Source organism: Dromiciops gliroides, chromosome 2, assembly GCF_019393635.1.
Source record: "Dromiciops gliroides isolate mDroGli1 chromosome 2, mDroGli1.pri, whole genome shotgun sequence".
In the NCBI taxonomy this organism is placed as follows: Eukaryota; Metazoa; Chordata; class Mammalia; order Microbiotheria; family Microbiotheriidae; genus Dromiciops; species Dromiciops gliroides.
Window position 1 is genome coordinate 38,603,851 of NC_057862.1, and position 22,489 is coordinate 38,626,339.

The following is a 22,489-nucleotide window of genomic DNA, read 5'->3' on the forward strand; positions in this document are numbered from 1 at the left end:
CTCTCTCTCTCTCTCTCTCTCTCTCTCTCTCTCTCTCTCTCTCTCTCCTCCTCCTCCTCCTCCTCCTCCTCCTTCTTTCTGTCTCTCATTTTCTGCTATCTTCCCAGCCTGCGACCTGATGACCCAGGGCATCCTGGCCTTAGTTACATCCACAGGCTGTGCATCTGCCAATGCCCTGCAGTCGCTCACGGACGCCATGCACATCCCGCACCTCTTCGTCCAGCGTAACCCAGGGGGCTCCCCCAGAACAGCATGCCACCTGAACCCCAGCCCAGAAGGGGAAGAGTACACACTGGCCTCACGTCCTCCTGTTCGCCTCAATGATGTCATGCTCAAGCTGGTCACAGAGCTACGGTGGCAGAAATTCATTGTGTTCTATGACAGCGATTATGGTGAGTGTATGGGTTCTCTCTCCCCTCCTTTTATGGTTTGGTTGGACAAGAATTTAAGAGATGCACCAATGACCCTCCACTCCCCCACCCTAAGAATTTTGCCGTCATTGCCAACCCTGTTCTACATCATAGCAAATATACTGATGTGACCCTCTCCTTTCTCAGAGTTCATTCATTTCTTGGGATCTAGTAGAAGAAAGGAGAAGCCAGGAAGCCAGATAATCAGTAAACTGTTACCTTATTCCTTAGGTAATGGAAAACTTATTTCTCCCTATTTGAAAGGGGGATATAGCTGAGAAACTAAAACTAACCTCTCCATAAGGCAACAAAATTGCAAGAGAAAAAGCACCTAGTGAGAATTCAAGTTTGACTTAGCTTTGCATTTTTTTTTTTTTTAGCAAAATGTTAGTTATCTGCTTCTGTGTAATGGCAATAGCTCTAGTCATCAGCTCATCAGGGCAACCACAGGATGAGGTATTTATTTTTCAAATATTTTATTGTTTTTGATTTGATTTGATCCCATGGCCTTGTTTCTTGCCTTTGCCCAACAATTCTTTTTACAATTCCAGGTACATAGGAGAAGTAGTATTATCTAGTAGGAAGATGACTTGGAGCAGAGGACCTCAGTTCAAATCTGGCCTCTGACACATACTGAATATGGGATTCTGGGCAAGTCTCAGCGCTCAGGGCTAACCTCTATTCTCCATACAACTCTCCCTCCTCTTTGGAAAAGTTTTTTTCTAATTAATAGAAATCTATTTTCTCTTCCTCTCATTACCACCCTATTGGATAAAGAAAAAAAATTGTTACAAATATGTATAGTTACTCAAAATAAGTTACATCATCAGCTGTGTGTATATACACATGTACATCCATCCATTCATATATATTCATGTATATATGTATGCGTGTGTGTGTACACACACATGTTGTAGAGAATATACTAGACTGTATCAATAGAGGAAGTTTCTTTAACTGATTAGCTCCCTGTTCTAGTGAAATCAGAAGTCCTGACCCATTCATTCCTCAGTCCCTCCCCCTTCTCCATGTACCTCTATTCAGGTTCATAGGCCTGGAGTGATTTTCTGGGGAGGAAAGTGTGTGGGGACTTGATGTGTCAAGCCCAGGAATCTAACCGAGAGCTCCATTGCAGTGATTGAGATGTCAGGTTGGGCTGAGTCCACCCTGAGTCCCCTAGGTGTGTCGGTCTTTCTGTAAGCAAGGTTCTAACCATTGATTGTCAGGAAGCTGCCTTAGAGTAAAGTCACCATTGGCTTTTTGTTCGGTGACAAGAATATCATTTTTAACAACAGAGCTTTAGCCCTTGAGGTGAAAACAGACAAGCGTTTGTTAACAGAGCTGAAGAGGTACCAGTGTCATATGCCACAGGAGTGTCCTTTGCAAAGATAAAGGACCTCTTTGTAAATGACACATTTCTACATCAAAATTCATCCTAGGCTATTGAGCCTTGCCAAATGCTATTCATCTCAGACATCGGATAGGAATTGCTGTAGGTCACTATGGATATATCAGCAGGGACTGACCCTAGGCAGTGAGGGCATAGGGGAAGAGACCAAAAATTGGTACAAACACAAGAAAAGAATTAGTGCTAGTTAGTATAATTGTGGGACAAGTGTTTGTATTAGGAGGGACATGGGAAAGAGATCCCTGCTCTTTGGTATTTACATGGGACATGGGCTGGCACTGGTAGCCGCACCTTAATTAGACTAAGTCAGGAATTGATTCTATTTTATAGACCTGCTCGAGCTTTAAATATTGGGCTGCAGATGACTCCTGTTAGTATGGTGTGCACCGGGTTCCAAGTATCTGGAGACAGCCAGAGGGCAAAGAAAATCTATAGGGATACCTTTATTTGGTTGATGCTGAAGGCAGCTTAGGCAGGGAATTGGCTTCATCTATCCTGGAAGCAGGAGCTTGACTCCAAGAGCCAGCAGATGAGTGCTGCACATAGCTAGTTATCGCTTGCAAGCTAATGCTGGTCTTCTCATGCACCTTCTCCCTCTAATATGCCTAATGCTAACGTCTTCCTTATGTGGATTATCTCCAATTTATCACATATATGCTTGTACATATTTTTTACATTTTTTCTCCTACATTAGACTGTGAGCTCCTTTTTTTTTAACTTTCCTTTTTTTTCCTCACCACTGAACATAGAACCTGGCACATAGATGCTTAATGAATGCTTCTTGATGGGCTGATTATTGATTGTTCAGAGGGCTTCTTCGGAGCTCCATAGCTCTGTATGTGTTGGTTGAAAATATTTACAGGATCTGGTCCTTGTTATAGGTGATAGTTAAGCACCTCATCACCTATATTAGATTGTATGTTTTTAGTCAATGGATAAGAATAACTAACCAATTCAATGTTTTTTTCCTGCATGTCCTGGACAGTATGGTTCATTTGTGGGTCCTCACCAGTATACATGTGCTATTGGGAACTGAAAGGAATTCAGACATGGGCCTGGGTTGTTTGAAAAACTAGTAGGTATCTTGCCTGTGATGCAAGCTGTATCACAAGCAATTCTATTCTTTTTTTTTTTTTGCAGGGCAGTGAGGGTTAAGTGACTTGGCCAGGGTCACACAGCTAGTAAGTGTCAAGTGTCTGAGCCTGGATTTGAACTCAGGTCCTCCTGAATCCAGGGCTGGTGCTTTATCCACTGTGCTACCTAGCTGCCTTTAGAAATTCTATTCTTAGGCTCTTCTCTGAGAACTATTAGCCTGTATTCTTACACACAAGTAGAGGTAATAGACCAGTACTATGAGAAGAATACCCACCATCATAGTTGCCTTGAAGGATAGCTATCTAGAGCCTGCACTGTGCTCTTTAAATTCCTTCAGTCATTTTCGCTATTATAGTTTGCTTCCTAGAAGTATAATTTATTCTCTGATGTATTTAACTAAGAAAAGAAATAAGCATGTGTTTGCATATGCCTAAATACTCTGCTTTCCTAAGACCCATAATGTTGTCCTGATCTCTTGAGCAAATATTCCATTTCAAGCCTTCCAGGAAGGATTGAAAGAGCAAACAGTCACCGTGCTGAAATAAAGACGAACTGGTGACAAAAGGAAGGAAGAGAACCATGACCAATCTGGAATAAGCCTTTCCCCAGTTCCATTTCCTTTTCTTCTCCTTGGGGTGCTTGGCTCACAGGTATAAAAGGCCAGGTAGCAGCCAAAAAACCCTTTATGAATATTTCTTTGTACACTACCCTTACTCTGAGGACCCTTCAGGCTGGTGAGGGCATGGTGCCTGCCCAAAGTAAACTTGGGGCAACAAACATAGGCTGTCACAAAGGCATGCTGAGGGGGTTAGGGCTGTCTGGGCTCTCAGTCAAGATGGATACAGTTAGGTGAGTTTGGGGGGTGAAGGTAGGGAGCATGGCTAGTAAACCATCAATAGGAAAGGCTGCTGTTCTAGGTGGAGTCTTGGTAGAAAATGAACTGTCAATTACTGATGCCTGCTGCTGCTGCTGCTATGGAGTGGTAGGGATTTGTGTCAATAGGTAATAGAGGAAGGCATAAGCCCTCTAGTCACCTCCTCACCAGGGAAATCCGATAACGTCGCCCCCTTTTCAAAACCATTTTATTGCCTTTGACTCTTTCACTTCTGGACAATATGCTGACCGACCCCTTTCATTCCACTACTTTTGACTACGGTTGTCATTTCTAATTCCTAGCTCTGGCCCAGCCCTCCACATGTGAGGAAGCCTTCAACTTGCTTGGGTCATGACCTCCTCTTCCACTTCTTCCCCCTCATTCTTTCTCTCCCTTTTGGCCTATTGATCATCAGCGCGTGTTATTCCATCTCTGTAGGGGACAAGGGCCTGACAAGAGCCAGGAGTTGGACAACAACATGCTCTCTCATCTTTCTCCTTCCTTCTCTCTTCCTCTCTCTTCCCCATTGGGGGAGATCATGTTCACAGGATTATAGAAACATTGACTTATATTTGGAAGGAGAGCCTGGAGCTCTTGGTCTACCCTTCCCATTTCACAGATGAAGAAACTGAGGGGCAGAGAGCTTGTGACTCGCCTAAAGTTACACAGGGAGTAAGTAACAGGACCAGGTTTCAAACTCCAATTTTAGCACCCTTGCAGATAAATCACTGGCCTTGGATTCAGGAGGACCTGAGTTCAAATCCAGCCTTAGGCACTTGGCACATACTAGCTGTGTATGTCCCAGGCAAGTCACTTAAGCCTCACTGCCCTGCAAAAACAAAACAACAAAACAAAACAAAAACAATTGTAGCACCCTCTCCACCAACCCCTGATATAGATCACGGTGGCTCCTTGGTGTTAGGAAACAGATAAGGTGTCAAGCTAGACAAGGTGTGTGACTGTAACTTATCTCACGAAAGCTGCATGGGCATACAAAAGTTATTTATGTTGGGTCATATACTGCTTGACCTTGGCCTCTGAACAGGCCTGAACCTCCAGCAACTCAGGAACTCCCTGTGCCAGGGAAGCTCATTGAAACTTCATAGAAAGGGGCAGCTAGGTGGCACAGTAGGTAAAGCACTGGCCCTGGATTCAGGAGGACCTGAGTTCAAATCCAGCCTCAGACACTTGACACTTACTAGCTGTGTGACCCTGGGCAAGTCACTTAACGCCCATTGTCCTACAAAAAAAGAGAAAAAGAGAAAAAAAAGACTTCATAGAAATTATCTGATGAGTTTCATTTATACAGCTCTTTCAAGCTCATGATGAACATTAAATATATTATCTCATTTGATCCTCATAACAACCCTGCATGGTAGGCACTGTTATTATTTCCATTTTATAGATGGAAGAACTGAAGCTGAGGTAAAATGACTTACTTGCCTATGAGCACAGCTAGTGAATGTCTGAGGCAGGATTTGAACTTAGGTCTTCTTGACTCCAAGTACAAGACTGTTCATTAGGCTACCTTGATGTCTAATTATATAGATTAGCAATCTAGAAATTGTATCCTCTTATTTTACATATTAAATAACTGAGGCATAGGAAGGTCAAGTGACTTGTCCAGGGTTATACAAATAATACATATCAGAGGAGAAATTGAAACTAGGGCCTCAGACTCTGGACATAGTGCTTCTTCCACAATACCATGTACCTCAAGGTTCTTTTTCTATCCACACATTCACTCATTTCCATGGACTGATAGGGGTCGAAAATACTACTCCTCATTCCTGATCTTCCCCCTAGTCCTCAAGGCCTGGGGTTGGTTGAGTGGCATTGGTAGATGGCCTTCATCAATTCAAGGACATGAAGATGTTGACCTGAATTCTAGGTTCTTTCTTCCCTCCTCCATATCCTTCTTATATTTCTCTAAAAGTCCTTGCCATAAACAAGGGTTAATCACAAAGTCTTTATGAATGAGTGTGGCCAGGATAGCAAAGAGCAGGATAGAATAATGATGGTAGCTGGAAAATTCTAGTAATTGCAAGTTCTTTGTGGTCTTGGTTTGAGACAGAATCCCAACTCTTCTACCATCTGTATGACCTTAGGAAAGTCATGGGATCTCCCTGGGCCTCGTTTTCTTGAATAGATGATCTTTACGATCTCTGCCGGGTCTAAATCCTATGACTGTAAACATGACCCCTCCAAAAGACTTGCATATAAGTGCTCATGAAGAAGACTCCTAAGCTCACAAGGAACTAGGTTCTTCCTAATTGAAGTCAAGTTACTTTTATCACCAAACAGGTCTGTCTACTTTATAGGTCCAACTGAATAGCTCTGTGAGGACAGAAGTCCCATCAGACCTCAGCCTTTGTTAGTTCTTCAGAGCTCCAAGTGAGCTGTCAAGTCTATTTGGTTCCCTCATTTCTGTCTTTGCCTTCTTTCCTCCTTCCCCTCCTCCCTCCCTTCCTCTTTCCATTCTTCCCTCCCTCCCTCTCTCCCTTCCTTCTTTCCTTCCTTACCCTTTTCTTTCATATTATTTAAATTTAATTTAGCTTTCAATGAAAAAGCATTTATTTTATCTCCATCCAACTATTTTACAGAACCACAAATGTAGATCTTAAAAGGACCTTAGAGGTCATTTAGTCCAACCTTCTTATTTTAATAGCAAGGAAACTACAGGTCCAAGAGGTGAGGTAAGTTGCTTATGGTCACACAGGTAGCAAATAGCAACCCAATAGTAGTGGACTGCCCTGACCCATCTTCTATGGGTCTGTTAGGAAGCCAGCTCTATGTGTTAGGTTTTCCTCATGTCACTACTGCCCTGTCTATGTTCTAATATTACAAGGTTGTTGTGAAGCTTATAGGGTCATGCCTTCAGAATTGGATGGGCCCCTAGGCATCATCTAGCCCATCTACTCTTCCTTTTATATATGAAGAATCTGATGCCTAGAGAGGTGAAGCAATCTACTTCAGGTCATACAAGTAGTGAATTATGACTCCAGGATTCGAAATGGCTCTTGGGTTCTAGATGCAACACTTTTCTCTCTCTATAATAATACCTCCAACACATCAAACTTCCTGATCACTGCCATGACAAAGGTTTGTAGCCTAGTATATTATATGTGACTTATTGTGTAATGAACAGAATAGCTATCAGTAACAGAGGCATTTGTACAGATAAACACAGTGGGGCCAGCTCTTCCTAACTTCATCTTGGATCATTCACTGTGTGCATGTCGTAATGTGCTGTTACGAACATCCCTGTGTTAGATTGTTGATTGACAACAGTGATAAAGCCGACATCTATTTAGAGAACACTTTCTACTTTGCATACATTATTGATTTTGATCCTCATTACAGTTCTATTATGTAGAGAGTGAAGTATCATTAGTCTTACTTTACAGAGGAGGAAACCAAGGCAGAAAGAGGTTAAGTGAATTGTCCAAGGATACGGAGCTAGGGTTGGAATTCAAAGTCCTGTCTCTAACCTCAAATCAAGTATTCATTCCACTAGGCCACAGAATCTATTCAGTTGCATCCCAGACTGGCTTCCTCTTGACCTCTGCAATTTATGGGTCCCCTTCCATTGGTTGGTAAGACTGGAGAATGAAGAATGATTATAGCCTCAGTGGAAAACCATGAGGAATACAAAGCTGGTATGTGGTCATGCGCACACATCATCATCATTATCATTATCAGATGTGTTTATACCAAAGTTAAAGAGAAAGAACCTTCAGATTATTTCTGTATTTCTAAATTATCTGAGTGTGCCTCTATTTTTCCTCTTTAAAATAAATGTGAGATCATTGATTTTGAACAGGAGGATAGGGCTGGACTTGACCTTTCCTCAGTGATCAGTCAGTATCCTAACAGCACATTAAGGGGACCCTAGAAAGCCCCTCAATCTTGGGTAGTCACGAATGAGTCTGATCTGGTGTGGGACCACACAGCACATAAGATGTAGAGCTAGAAAGGACCTTATGGATCTAGTGCAACACTCCCAATTTAAAGCTGGGGAAACTGAGTCCCAGAGAAGTGAAATGCTTGCTCAGGGTTGCAGAAGATGGAAGTGGCAGATCTGGAATCTCACCTCAGAGTCTCTCATTCAAATTTTTCTTCTACATCATGATGCCTTTTCTCTGTCTCCCCCAACCTCTTGAATACATTCCATAATGTTATGGCCTCACACAGTTTAGTACAAAGAGCATCTGACCTAGAGTTCGGATTCTCAATCTGCTTCTTACAAGTTGCGTGATGTTAGGCAATTGACTTCCTATCCCAGGAATGTAGTTCCTCATTTGCAACATAAGAGGATTCAATTAGATCATGAGACCATATGATCATTGATTTTGTTTTGTTTTGTTTGTTTGTTTGTTTGTTTGTTTTTGCAGGGGAATGAGAGTTAAGTGACTTTCCCAAGGTCACACAGCTAGTAAGTGTCAAGCGTCTCAGGCTAGATTTGAACTCAGATCTTCCTGAATCCAGGTCCAGTGCTTTATCCACTGCACCACCTAGCTGCCCCACCATGATCATTGATTTTGAACTTGAAGCAAACTCAACAATCATTTTGTCCCAACCCCTTATTTTATAGAAGAGGAAAATGAGACAGTTAAGGCTTAGTTAATTGGTAAGAGGCACAGGCAGTTAGGTGGCACAGGGGCAAGAGAGCTGGGCTTGGAATCAGGAAGATTTATCTTCCTGAGTTCAAATCTACCCTGACACTGTCTAGCTGTGTGACCCATGACATGTCACTTAACCCTGTTTGTCTCAGTTTTCCCATCTGTAAAATGAGCTAGAAAAGGAAGTGGCAAACCGTTGCAGTATCTTTGCCAAGAAAACCCCAAATGGAGTCACAAATAATCAGACATGACTGAAAACATCCTAAAATCTTATCCAGCTTCTTTAAATCATCTCAAAGGCTAATTCCTATTCTAATAGAATATAAGCATGGCCCAGCACTGGAACAATGAGAGTCAGATTTTATATTGGGATAACACGAACACCACATAGCAATGTGCAGAGAGAGTCAGAGACAGAGAGACAAAGAAAGAAAGGAAAGAAGGAAGGAAAGAAAGGAAATAAAGGAAAGAAAGAAAGATGATTTCATATGTACATAGTTTTCAAAATGCAAGATGTCCTTTTTGGGAATATGCCATCCAACACATTTTTCCACTTGTTGTGACAGTGAAGGGAGAAATAGAAGAGAAGCTGACATATTGGGGAGAAAACCTGTAAAATAAAAATAGTAAAAGTTTGGGTAAAACTGAGAAACTATTCAACTTGCCACTTGTGTGTATATATATATGTGTGTGTGTGTGTGTGTGTGTGTGTGTGTGTGTGTGTGTATAAAGGTGGAAACTACAGCTTTGCTCTAATTTTTTTTAAAACAAGAGGAAAATCTTGGAAAGCCTTGGCTACCATTCCAGGAGATGGCATTGTCACTCAAGAGTTCTAAGAAACAAACTCAGGCTGAAGGTCACTATGTGGCAGAGTGGAAAGAGTCCTGGAATGGGAATCTAGATACCAGACTTCCATTAGCTCTGAAGTCCAGATCTGCTAAGGCTAGGGGTGGTGTCCTCTTTGAAATACAATTTCCAAGTTGGAAGGGATCTCAAGTGATATCTAGTCCAACTGAGACCCGAAAAAAGAATTCCCATTACAAAATAGAGAAAGGCAGGATCTTATAATTGACTAGAGAGCTGAAGCTAGACTCCAGAAAACCTGTGTCTGAAACCCACCTCAAATACTTATTAGCTCAGTCAAATCACTTTTGCTCTTTGAGCATCTCCAAAGTTAGGGGCTGGATCTAATGACCTCTAAGATCCTTTCCTGATTAATATCTATGACCCTATTAATTCCCAACCACAGCTACTCCCCTTTTCCTTCATATGTATCCAGTACCTATACAGGCCACCCATTCCACTTTTGGGAAGATCTACTTGTTGGAAATTTTTTTTTTTTTGGTAAAAATAATGGCTTAATTTTGCCACTTTGAAGCTTCTACCTGTGGTTACTTGTTTTGGTCTCTGTGGTCAAAGCAGAACAAGTCTAACCCTTTTGTATGATGGAACCAAAAAACAACAAAGAATAAAATAAGACCCGACAACAAAAAGAACAGCAACAACCACCAAAACAAAGCCTTGAGTCTCCAGCTATTCTCTGGGATCTGGATTCTTCATCTCTGTTGGCCTAAGCAAAGGACAAGGCTTTCATTTTTCATGCTGTCTGAGAGACAGTAGTGGATCCTTAGTTCAAACCTGTACAGGAGAATAAAAACACACAGAGAGACATGCTTGGGACCCAGGGATATATGCTTTGCTCTCCTCTCTTGGGATGTTTCACTGTGGCTTTGATAGCAGATCGATCTCCGGCTTTAATAAGATCAGAACTTCTAAGTCTCAGTATTAACCAAGACCCCACTTCTTTTTTTCTCCCTATATCGATCAACAGATGGAAAGACCACTGTGCTTGAAGTCAAGAGAGGAGGTATCTGGTTCTATCTTCAATACTAATTAGCTGTGTGATTGTGCAAATGTCACGAAACCTCTCTGGGCCTCAAGTTCTTCATCTGTAAAATGAGGAGTTAGATGGTGCCACAGCATAGGGCAGGGGTACTTAACCTTTCTCATGTTATGGACCCCTTTGACAATTTTGAGAAGTCTATGAACTAGTTCTTAAAATACTATTTATAAATGCTTAAGTAAAATCCACAGGGTGGCAAAGAAAACTAATTATATTGAAATAAAGATGCCATTTTCTTCCTATCCAAATTTACCGACCCTCTGAAATCTAGCTATGGAACATTTGGGGCTCTGTAGACACCAAGTTAAGGATTCCTGGCATAGAGAAAAGAACACAGAGATCTGTGCCTGGGTCCTTGACTGCATTCAATGTCTAATCCTACCACTACAACATATACACACACACACACACACACACACACTCTCTCTCTATATATACATACACACACATATATATTCAAGATCTAGTTTTGCCACAACATATATGCATATTTCAGCACACACATATAGACATACATGTACATAGGAAGATGAATACATGTGTGTAACCTCTAAGTATGTACACATGCACATACATGCACAACATAAATATACATATTTATCAGTATATGCACGTGCATATATGTTCATATGTGTACATGTGTATAAATGTACACACTTAACCTTTCAGTATGTGCACACACATATACACATGTGTGCATAATTATGTATATCTATCTATATATATATACCTACGTGTGTGTGTGCATATATATATCAACACACATGTCTAGGTATATGCAGGTACATGTATGGGTATAAGCATTGTATATATGTATATTATGTTTATACATGTGTGCCACAAATCTCTGTGCCTTGGGAAAATAACTTCACCTCATTAGGTACATTTCTTCATCTGTAAAAAGGGTAGGTTATACTAGAACATTTGTGAAGTTCCTTCTAGTCCAGTTCAATCCACTGAACATTTATTAAGTAACAACTATGTTCCAGGTGCTTTTTTGAGGATATAGAGGCAAAAATAAAAGAGTTCTTGCCTACCATTCTCTGGAGTTTTCCAAATTCTATGACCTTTAATACTCTTTTCCCTCTAGTTCTGAAATTCTGTGGTTTATTGGGTAGACAGAGCTAAGAACAAGCACTTTGAGTACTCCTGGGTTTAATGACTCACGCTCATCTTGAAGAATTTGACTCTGGCTTTTCTGCCTCAGGTCTTGGTTTCCCTCTCTATAAAATGGGAGATGGCATGGGACTGGGGGTGGAGTGCCCAGCTTCAAGTCAGGGATACCTCTTTTTAAGCCTGGAACCTAAAACACGGGGCAGATGTGATTATTCACTAGTCACTTAGCCTCTCTATACCCCTGAGACTAAGGCCAAATTACAGATGAGAAGGTAAACTCCTTGGGAGCACGAATGATTTCTTTCTTCATGTTTGAATCCCCAGTGTGGATGCACAGTGGCTGGCGCATAGCAGGTGCTAAGTAAATACTTAGTGATTGATTCACACTGTTATAGATGATTTCTATACTGGGAGCTCTTCACAGTGATGACATTATAGATTCCATTATAGGTCCCTTTAAGAAAAAAATGGGGGGAAATCATAAAGATGTTGTCTGTCTTTTGCGATATCCATGTCATTCTACAAAGGCATGTTTTTCTCTGTTCTTTTCTTGGGGTGTTCCATATGTCAATGTAAAGCAAATAGAATCATTAAATACAAAATGAGCAAAATGGAAGGATGTGAGGGTCAGTTCTTGAGTTTTGCCCTGGATTTTCCTCTCTCCCCATCCCCCCCAGACCCTGAAGAGGCTTCAAGTAACCGGCAAAGCTTGTGGTAGCTAAGTAGCTAAGAATGAAGGCTTAGGGAGCCCTCTCCAACAGAATCACAGAATGATAGAACTGGAAAGGAGGCCTTAGAGAACATTTTGTCCAACCTCTTAATTTGGCATATGGAGAAGTTGAGTTTCAGAAAGGAGGATAAGATCACATGATGAATTAGTGACAGAATCAGGACAAGAACCTATGTCTATTCTCACCTCATTCGGTACTCTCTTTCTTTTACATATACCATATGTCTTACTCAAAGTCACCTAGCACCACAACATAGATTTCTGGAAAGCCCTATATGGTGTGTGTGTGTGTGTGTGTGTGTGTGTGTGTGTGTGTGTGAAAGATGAAAGAAACCTCCATGACAATATTTTAAATGGAATATGCACAAATCTGGGGTTTGAAGGGATTTCAGAGGCCATGCAATCCTATCTTCTTATTTAACAGAAGAAGAAACTAGGCAGCAGGTAGGTGGTACAGTGGATAAAGCACCAGCCCTGGATTCAGGAGGACCTGAATTCAAATCCGGAATTAGATACTTGACACTTACTAGCTGTGTGACTTTGGGCAAGTCACTTAACCTTCATTGCCCTACAACTGCCCCTTCCCCCAGAAAAACACACACACAAAAACCCAAACCCAAACCCCAAACCAAAACAGTGAACAAAAAAGAAGAAACTAAGGATCAGAAAGTTTATGTAATGTGTCAATGTCACATGGTCAGGCACTAAACATTTATTAGTTGCCTACTATAAGTTAGGCACTGTGCTAAGTTTTGTGATTGCAAAAAGAGGCAAAAGACAGTAAGTGATATAACAAAATGATTCAGGAAAAATTTGAACCCAAGTCCTCTGATCACAGATTCTATGTTCTTTTTTATTGTGACATCCTGCCTCTCACTGTAACACACATAAATGAATACAGAAGTGAGAAGGTATGTATATCATAATCATTTCTGGATCCTGCATGGGATTAATTATGGAAGACTGCATGGAAGAGATGAATGACCAACCTTAGAGTTAGGGGAATGACTTAAAATAAAAATAATTTTGTTTTTGGTTATTTTATCTTTACATCACCATAATTTCTTTTATTTTTAATAAATAAAAAAAGTATTTTTTATTATTTCCAGTTACATATAAGGATAGTTTTCAACATTTGTTTTCATAGGATTTTTAGTTCCAAATTTTTCTCCCACCTTCTCTTCCCTCTCTGCTCCCCAAGACAGAAAGAAATCTGATATAGATTATATATGTGCAATAACGACCATAATTTCTTTTAAACAAAACCTTTCCCCCACTTCAGACTGAATTCTTTCCTCATGAAAAAGAAAAACATGTTTAAGTAAAACAGTAAATAAAGCATTCTTATCTGACTATATAGACAACATTCTGTGTAGTAGCTCTCCACTTCTTTGTTCCGAGGATGGTGGTATATTTCATTCTCTGTCTTCTGGAACCTTCATCAGTTTTTCAGTTACACAGAGTTCACCTTTAAAAAAATTAGCATTTTAATCATTGTTCATATTGTTTTTTTGGTTCTTATTTCACTCCCTATCATTTCATTCAGATTTTTCCATGTTTTCTCTGAATTCTTCATAATGCTAATTTCATACTGCATAATAATATTTCATTATATTTATATGAGGAGGCATCTAGGTGGCTCAGTGGATAGAGCTGTGGGCCTGGAGTCACAAAGACCTGAATTAAAATCTATTCTCAGACACTTACTACTAGCTGTGTGACCTTGGACAAGTCACAACCTCTATTTGCCTTAATCCACTGGAGAAGGAAATGGCAAAACACTCTAGTATCCTTGTGAAGAAAACTCCATGGACACAAGGTCCTGAAGAGTCAGACACGATTGAATGGCTGAACAACAATATATTTATATGCCATAGGTCTTTGTCATTTTCTCTTCAATGGACACTGACTTTATTTCCAATTCTTAGTGATCACAGTGTTACAATGAATATTCTTTACAGATGTTAGACTGATTCCTATCTTTGATTTCCTTAGAGTATTTGCCCAGTAGTAGGGCGGATGAATCAAAGGGTAGTGACAGTTATTTTCTTGAAAGAAGTGATCTGATGAAATAGTTCAATCTTCAGTTATCAGAGCTTTTGCCTGAAGTATCCTTGATGTGTGCAGGCAGGTAATATGTTAAGTGGGTGAGGAATCTGTCAGATCTCAGAATCTTACTAGACAGTCATCTGAAAACCGACCAATTGGGAAAAAATCCTTTCTTTGCTTGGAAAATGAAAATATTAAGAGTGTGGCACTGGGCCAATCACCTATACTCCTTGTCCAGTTTCCTTATATGTAAAATGAGAGGGTTAGACTTGATGACCTCTGTGGTGCTTCCCTACTATAGGACTATGATACTCTACTGAATACAACAGCATGTTCCAATAGTCCCCACCTCTATGCTGAAAGGAGAAAAATTTTTTTCCTTAGGAACAAGATTGGATATAATAATTACTCAGAAGTTAGCTTCCTTCTAGTGTTCTCTTCATTTACAGTATTGTAGTTATTGTCTAAATCATTCTTCTGGTTCTCTTTATTTTACCCTGCATCAGTTCAAATCCATCTTCCAATATTTCTCTGAATACCTCATATTTATTATTCCTTATTTCAGTTCCAGTATATTCATATGCCACTGTTTGTTTAACAATTTCCCCAAAGGTAGATATGTACCATATTGTTGCTTATTCTTTGCTGTAACAAAAATTGCTATATATATGTTGTTATTTATGTTGCTACATAAATATGTTGTTATTGGATTGGTTTGGTGTACTTGTATTTCCATAATACCTTTAATGTTGCCTATTTACTTTTTTATTTTTTGCCAGTTTGTTGGGTATGAGGTACTGTCTCAGAGTGACTTTGGCTTGAATTTGTTTTATTATCCGTTATTTAGAGCATGTTTTCATATGGTTATAGATAGTTGGCAAATCTTTTCAAGAATGTTCACATTCCTTACCTATTTATCTACCATAGAATGGCTCTTGGCCTTAAATAACTGTGACAATACCTTATATACAATGACTATCAGACTTTTATCTGTGATATTTGATGGGAGTATCTTTTCTAACTCAAAACTTTCTTTTACTCTATTGACATTGATTTTCTTCATGAAAGAATGTAAAATTGTTCCTTTTGTCTTTTATGATCACCTTTATTGTTTGGTTAAGATTTCTCCCTCAGCTATAGTTGTGAAAGGTATCTCTTTCTGTTCCCTATTTTTTAAAGGTGTTTTTTTATAAATATTCTGGCTATACATCTATGGGTGCCTTTTGAATATGGTACATGGTATAAAATGCTGATATTGACCTAATTTTCGCCAAATTACTTTTTACTTTTCCTAGAAGTATATGACCAATAAGGAGTCCTGCATTTAGTAATTTATGTTCTCTGTTCAAACACTGGGCTACTTTTGATTGTTATTGGCTCTCTCTTATCTAGTCTATTTCACAAAAGGTTTATTTTTATTTTTTAATTAGTGCCCAATATTTTTCCATGATTACGGCTTTATAATATTGTTTGATGTTTGGTAACACCATGCCCCCTTCATTGATATGTTTTTTCTTATTATTTCCCTTGAGATTCCAGACCTTTTTCCCCCTCTAAATGAATTTTGTTATTATTTTATCTAGTTCTATAAAGTATCCCCTTGATAGTTTGATGGGTATAGCATTAAATTCATAAATTAATTTAGGTAGTATCATCATTTTTTATTATATCAACTGCCATCTTAATTTCATCAGCCCTATCTTATCTGAAAGAAATTGTTGGTCTGGCATGAAAATGCTACAGGGATTCTGCTCATCCTTGCCTGGTCTAATACAGGCCAAGAAAAACAGGTGCTAATGGAAGGAATCATTTAGGTAGTGCTTACATAGGGGTAGGGTGCTTCTCGATGCTCCTTCATGGGTCATGCCTGACCATTGGGAGCAAAATGTGGAAGAGAAAAATTCTGCTTTGGGAACTAATGACCATCCAAGTCAGCTTGGCAAGAAGGACAGATACAATGACATTCATGGAGTAGTGGAATTAAGACTGGACTCACTGGTAGGAGAAATGGGTTTAATTCATACTTCTTCACTTGCCAACTTTGTGACCCTAGGCAATGTTATTTCAGTTTCTTCATGTCCTTCAGTTTCCTTATATGTAAAATGGGACTAATAGTACTCTACTGCATGCATTACAATGTGGTTGTGAGAGAGATGGCTTCTAGTTATGAGCTTGTGTGTGTGTGAGTGTGTCTGTACAGGGAGGAGGGTGGGCTTTGAGATTTGGAGGTGGCTTGGGTAATAGAACAACATTGCTTCTGATTTGAGCAGAGCTTGTCATGAGGTAGGACCACCTTCTGCAGGGAGGTTTTCCTGGTTCTTTCTAACTATTTGTGTTCTCCTCCAAGATTACCTTTCATTTACACTGTCTACATCTTATATATACATAGTCATTATCATGTTGTCCTCCCCATTAGAATGAAAGCTCCTTAAAGGCAAATCCTGTGCTTTGTATCCCCAGAATTTAGCATAGTGCCTGGCACATGGCAGGTATTTAGTAAATACTTGTTGACTGTGTGACTATACTCATCCTGCTCATTCCTGCTCTGAGCAAAATGCCCTTTAGTAACTGAACTCCTTAGCAAGAGTGGGGATTCTGGGGGGGGGCAGCTAGGTGGCACAGTGGATAAAGCAACGGTCCTGGATTCAGGAGAACCTGAGTTCATATCCAGCCTCAAAGACTTGACACTTACTAGCTGTGTGACCCTGGACAAGTCACTTAACCCTCATTGCCCCGCAAAAATAATGAGGATTCTGTCCCATGATTCATGGTCAGACTGTTCTGTGTGGAATTACCCAGATAAATACACTGATTCCCACAGGTTGGTCACACTCTTGGTAATTGCTGCGCTGATGGTTACCTAGTGAGAGCATTACAATGTGAGTGCATTTTGGGTGTCGAGAAAACATCCTCCCCCACTGTAGGCAGGTGTCGGGGTAAGCGAATGGGACCCAAAAATAGCTCCAACCACAACTGAGTCAGTCACAGGGAAGCTGTGAGAAAGCGGGGGCAATGAGACTGGCATCTGGCACCACTGAACCTTGACAGTAGCATTAAAGCTGCCTGAGAAGTGTGCATCAGCTCTGGGGCTTTGGCCCCCTTTTTAATAAATAGTGGAGGTCTCAGCTTCTCCTTTGCTCTTTTCTGTCTTTTAGTAGCCTTCTCTTCCTTTTGGTGACATTGCTGCCATGTAGCCTTTCTTGATCTTCCCAGGCAAACACAATATCTTTCTTCTCCAGTTTTCCTGCAGCAAATTGCTTGAATCTATCCTTTGCCCTATCACTCCCTACTTTTTATTAACTTTATTTGTGTATGGAGTTTTTCTTGATAACCTTGAATGTCGGTGCCTTCCCTCTGAAGTTTTCTCCAATTTATCCTGAGTGTGTCTTTTTTGATTGCAAAATAGTTTGCATGTTGTCCCTCCATTAGATTGGGAGCTCCTTGAGAGCAGGCACTGTATCTGCCTTTCTTTGTATTCCTAACAACTAGCACAGTTCCTGGCACATAGTAGGTACAAAATGTTTGTTGATTTGACTTGTTCCCTCTCTTCCATCCCCACCAGTGTTTGAAAGAAAGGATGGTGGGAAAGACTGAAGATGAGATAAGAGAAGTCTTGGGAAGGACACACTGATGGTTTTCAAATATTTGATGGGCTGTGATATGGAAGAGAGGTCAGGCTTCTTCTGTTTGGTCCCAAAGGATAGAATCAGGAACAAAGAGTAAAATCTAATTAGTTCATTTGGGGGGGGGCAGATAGACAGCCCAGTGGAAAAAACATCAGCCCTGGGGACATCTAGGTGGCGCAGCGGATAAAACATTGGCCCTGGATTCAGGAGGACCTGAGTTCAAATCCGGCTTCAGACACTTGACACTTATTAGCTGTGTGACCCTGGGCAAGTCACTTAACCCTCATTGTCCCCCCCCCAAAAAAAAAATTAGACTGGTTCCAAAGTGGATGGGGCTGCCTCGGGAGCTAGTGAATTCTCCACCATTTGGAATCTTTAAGGATGAATTGAATCCCCACTTGACAGGGATGGGGTGGAAAGGATTCCAGATTAGGTTTAAGTCATAGTGACCAGTCTTTGAGGCCACTTCCAAAGCTGTGATTCAGTGATTCCAAGGGACAGAAGTGGAGGCAGCAAAACTGGTAGGGCATCTCAGGCCACTGTACCTGAACAAGATAGGAGTGTGAAAGTTCCCCCAGGTTGTCCATGGAAGCCATGCCAGAATCAGAGGGATCAAAGATGGCCCATTGGTTCCAGGGCAGGGGTCCAATTCTAGCTGGTGAGCATCTCAGCCAGCTTTCAACGGGGCTTTGAAGAGGAGGGAAAAGCAAAACAAGGAACAACAGGTAAAAATGAGAGAGGCAGATTTCAACTCAGTGTGAAAAACAATAACAACTCCCCAAATAGCAATACCTGCTTTCCAACAGTTAGAGTTATTGGCTTCATTTGGAAGTCTTGAGTCCCTGCTTATTGAAGGCTTCCAAGAAGTACCTGAATGGTCGCTCAGCAGATGTTTTCTCACAGGGATTCATGTCCAGTTACAGGTCAGAAAGCATGACCTCTGAAGGTCCCTGCAACGCTGAAATTAAATAATTGTATGATTGAGGCCTGGGGTGTGTGTGTGGAGTATGACTTTGACCTTGTGGACAGCCATTAACTTACTGGAGGGCCATCTATCTCTAAGTCAGTTAGAGGTCATAAGCATAGCCATAGAATGAGAAAGCCAGGACTCAGCCAGTCTAGCCCCATTATTTTACAGATTGAATGTAAGCCTCCTAGGGGGCAGCCAGGTGGCACAGTGGATAAAGCACTGGCCCTGGATTCAGGAGGACTTGAGTTCAAATCCAGCCCCAGACACTTGACACTTACTGGTTGTGTGACCCTGGGCAAGTCACTTAACCCTCACTGCCCCACAAATTTAAAAAAAAAGGAGAGAGAATGTAAACCTCTTGAGGGAAGGAGCAACAATTTCATTTTTGTCTTTTTTTGCTCAGTGGCCAGCGGTGTCTGGCACCTAGTAGATGTGTAATAAGTGATTGATTGTTGATGGGTTGATGAGAATTCAGAGCCCTCAAAGGATGTCCATTGACTGGCAGAACGGGGGTAGAAACCAGGCCTGTTGAGTCTAAGTTCAATTTCCCTTTCTCCACATTCATCATCTATGACTTGGATAGCTGTGAGGTGTAGAGAATCTGGGGCAGCACCTGGGGCCTGAAGTTCTCAATGTATTTGATACTGTGGAAGGGAAATCAGTGGTGATTAGTAGCAAGATCTTCTTTTCCTGGTAGCTGTCAGTGCATCACCAGAGGCATGATTTACAGGTGTCGTTCTAATGTTAGACTATTGATCTGGGTCTGAAGACAAGCAGACTTTGATCTGGATAGTGGATTTTGGAAGAAATGGGATTCCTTCTTTCTTTCTTTCCTTCCTTCCTTCCTTCCTCTCCCCATATTTGAAGGGAGACATTCAGAGTCCATCCAGAAGAGATGGGGGAGCCAGTATGTGAAACCATACCCCTTGGGGTTTTGCTGAACAAACTGAAGGTATTTATATTAGATAATAATTAATATAGGGACATAGGGGACTGGGATATCTGCTTTCAAGTTTTGGAAGAGCTTTTCACATAGAAACTACATATATCCTGTATGGCTTCAGAAGGAAGAACTAGGACCACTGGATAGAAGTTGTGCAGAGAGGCTCACTTCAGCTAAATGCAAGGAAGATCTTTGTAAGAGTGAGAGCTATACAAAAACAGAGCAGGCTGCCTCCTGAGGTAGTGAGTTTCCCATCATGGGAAGCATTTATTCAGGGGCTCATTGACTACCTGTCAGAGATAGATCTTGTCTCATCCTCTTAGCAGCTGTGTTATTCTGGAGAAATCACTTAACCTTTTTCAGATTTCATTTCCTCATGTATGAAATGAGGAAAACATAGCACCTAACTCAAAGGGTCATTGTGAGGATGAAATGGTGTGCTATATGTCTGGTGCCTTGCAAACCTTAAAACATTATGTAACTATCAGTTATAGAGAGAATTTTTATTTCGGGTATAAGGTTGGGGGGTTTGGTCTTTATGGTCCCTTCCAACACCAAGATTGAACAAAAGATCCCCCTTCCCTCTTCTTCCCTGACATCCCCTCCTGGGGAGCTGCCAGGCATGGAAAGCATCCAATCCCATAGGAATCACAGGACCAGAAAATCAAAGAAGGTCTGAATCAAACCAAGCTTTGAAGACTCTGGTTCAATATAAAATGAACAGGAATCCCCTCCCCAGCAAACCCAAGGGTCATTCAGCTTGAAGATGTTGAGGGATGGGGTTTCCACCTGAGCTGCTCTGAGTCTCTTGGCCTAGAATGGAGACTTCCATTTTAATGAGAACATCACTGGTCAAGAAGATGGTAAAGAGCTGCAGGGAGTTAGGATAACGAGCAAGCTGCAAAGCTCGAGAAGTTTGGATACGTCGCTTAACCAAGGTTCCACGACTCGTCAGTGGCAAGCTCACAGGGTTTGAAGTCAGGCTTTTTGATCCTAAGTGCAGTGTTTTCCCAACCCTTCTCCCCCATAACCATCACCCATGCCTAGGATAGCGATCAAATCCATAAGGCCAAGGACAGGCTCATGGTTTTGGGGAGCAATAGCCACAGGAGGAAGCCTGTGGACATATACATCCTTATCTTTCCCCACCTACACACACACATACACATAAACATAAATCTCCAGAAATACTGGGTCAGGGACTAGAGTATTTTTAATTATTTTTTTCAAATAACAAATATTTATTTTATCTTCCTCCCAATTCATCTATGAGGGGAAAAGAAAAAAAATCCTTATAATAACTATGCATAGTCAAGCAAAACAAATGATCATATCTGCTCTCTCACTCTTTCTCCATATATATATATGTATATATATGTATGCATATATGCAGATATATGTGTGAACATAATACAACACAATACTATACAAATACATACACACAAACATGCATCAAATGCACACACGTATGAGTGCACATATGTAATCACACATATGTGTATGTATATGTGCATGTACACGCAGTCGTGTATACACATACAGGTATATGTATGTGTGTATGTACACAAACATAACTGTGAGAGACATGTGTAGAAGCTGGCTTTGAGTGGTCCTGATAGGATGCAGCCTCATCCCTGAGATATCTGAGTGGAAGACCATGGTCTGTGCTCAGGTATATGGATCCTGGTAGAGTTCTCTGATAAAATTGAGCCCTTCCCCCCCATCTCAAAGGCCACTGCTCTGATGTCTTTGATGCTTAAGGCAAATAAAATGACATCAGGGTTGGCTAGCCTGAGTCTTGACTCTGGATAAAGGTTGGCCATTGCCAGGGCATGCTTCTGCCTAAATTATAAGGGTAAATAGGGCCCACTGTCTCTCAGATGGCCATGGGACAGAGCACTGTGCTAACCTTAGGTGAAGCTGAATTCCTTAGCCTGGGCATAGGCCCTTTAATGGATTCAAACCATTCCCTACTTTATTCTTAAGGTTGGGGGGGGAAGAGTTACTTTAGGGCTTAAATCTCCCTGAACTCTCACGATTCAATGCATCACCTATGTTAGAGCTAGGAGGCCCATTTTCTTGGGAGTCTTAAGTTGTACAGTTGTAAGGAATCTCAAAGGTATCCAGTCCAACCCCTTAATTTTACCAATAAAGATGAATTTCAGAGAGGTGAATTACCAAAGCTCTCCTACTTCGTAAGTGGCAGAGCCATGATTTGAACTCAGATCTCTCAATTACCCAACACTTCCTACTGTAACCTAGACACTCCCTGTAAGACCAGTCTGTATCTTAGGGAGCAGAGCATTCGGACTAGAGAACTGCTCTTGGGACTCATAAAGCTATCTTCATGGGAAGTCAAGCCTCAGTGGATCTGCTGAAACCACTGTTAGAGCTCTGGGGCCCTTTTCAGCTTGTTCCCATGTTATTACTCAATGCCAGGCAGTTGGATCAGGCCTCTTATTCACAGGCAACAGGGACAACCAGGAGGAGGCAGGGAAGTAGCTGATTCCTTGTGATGTCCTCCACATTCTAGAGACCAGGAAATCATTACCTTAGTTACCTTAAATTAACTATGGGACCCTGCCTCGCCTCCCTGCAAACATTTTTTTTTTCTAGGAATACCCAGTAATAGTCGTGCTGAACTTAAAGACAAAAAGTGCTGAGATGAGAGTTTGGTTTGACACCTGGAAAGGGGAATTTGGGGAGCATGACTGTGGCTGGAAGCCAATCGTCTGCAGGGAAA

The 22,489-nt window shown here is 41.0% G+C and overlaps 1 protein-coding gene across 2 annotated transcripts in view; it reads left to right on the forward strand.

Annotated features, from left to right (window-relative positions):
- Window positions 1-22,489, forward strand: part of GRID1 (glutamate ionotropic receptor delta type subunit 1) — a 1,160,974-nt gene that overhangs the window by 389,786 nt on the left and 748,699 nt on the right. For both annotated transcript variants that reach the window (XM_043982152.1, XM_043982151.1), the window contains exon 3: window positions 108-392. In XM_043982152.1, coding sequence (XP_043838087.1) covers window positions 108-392 — 285 coding nt within the window. The remainder of the gene's footprint in view (window positions 1-107; window positions 393-22,489) is intronic.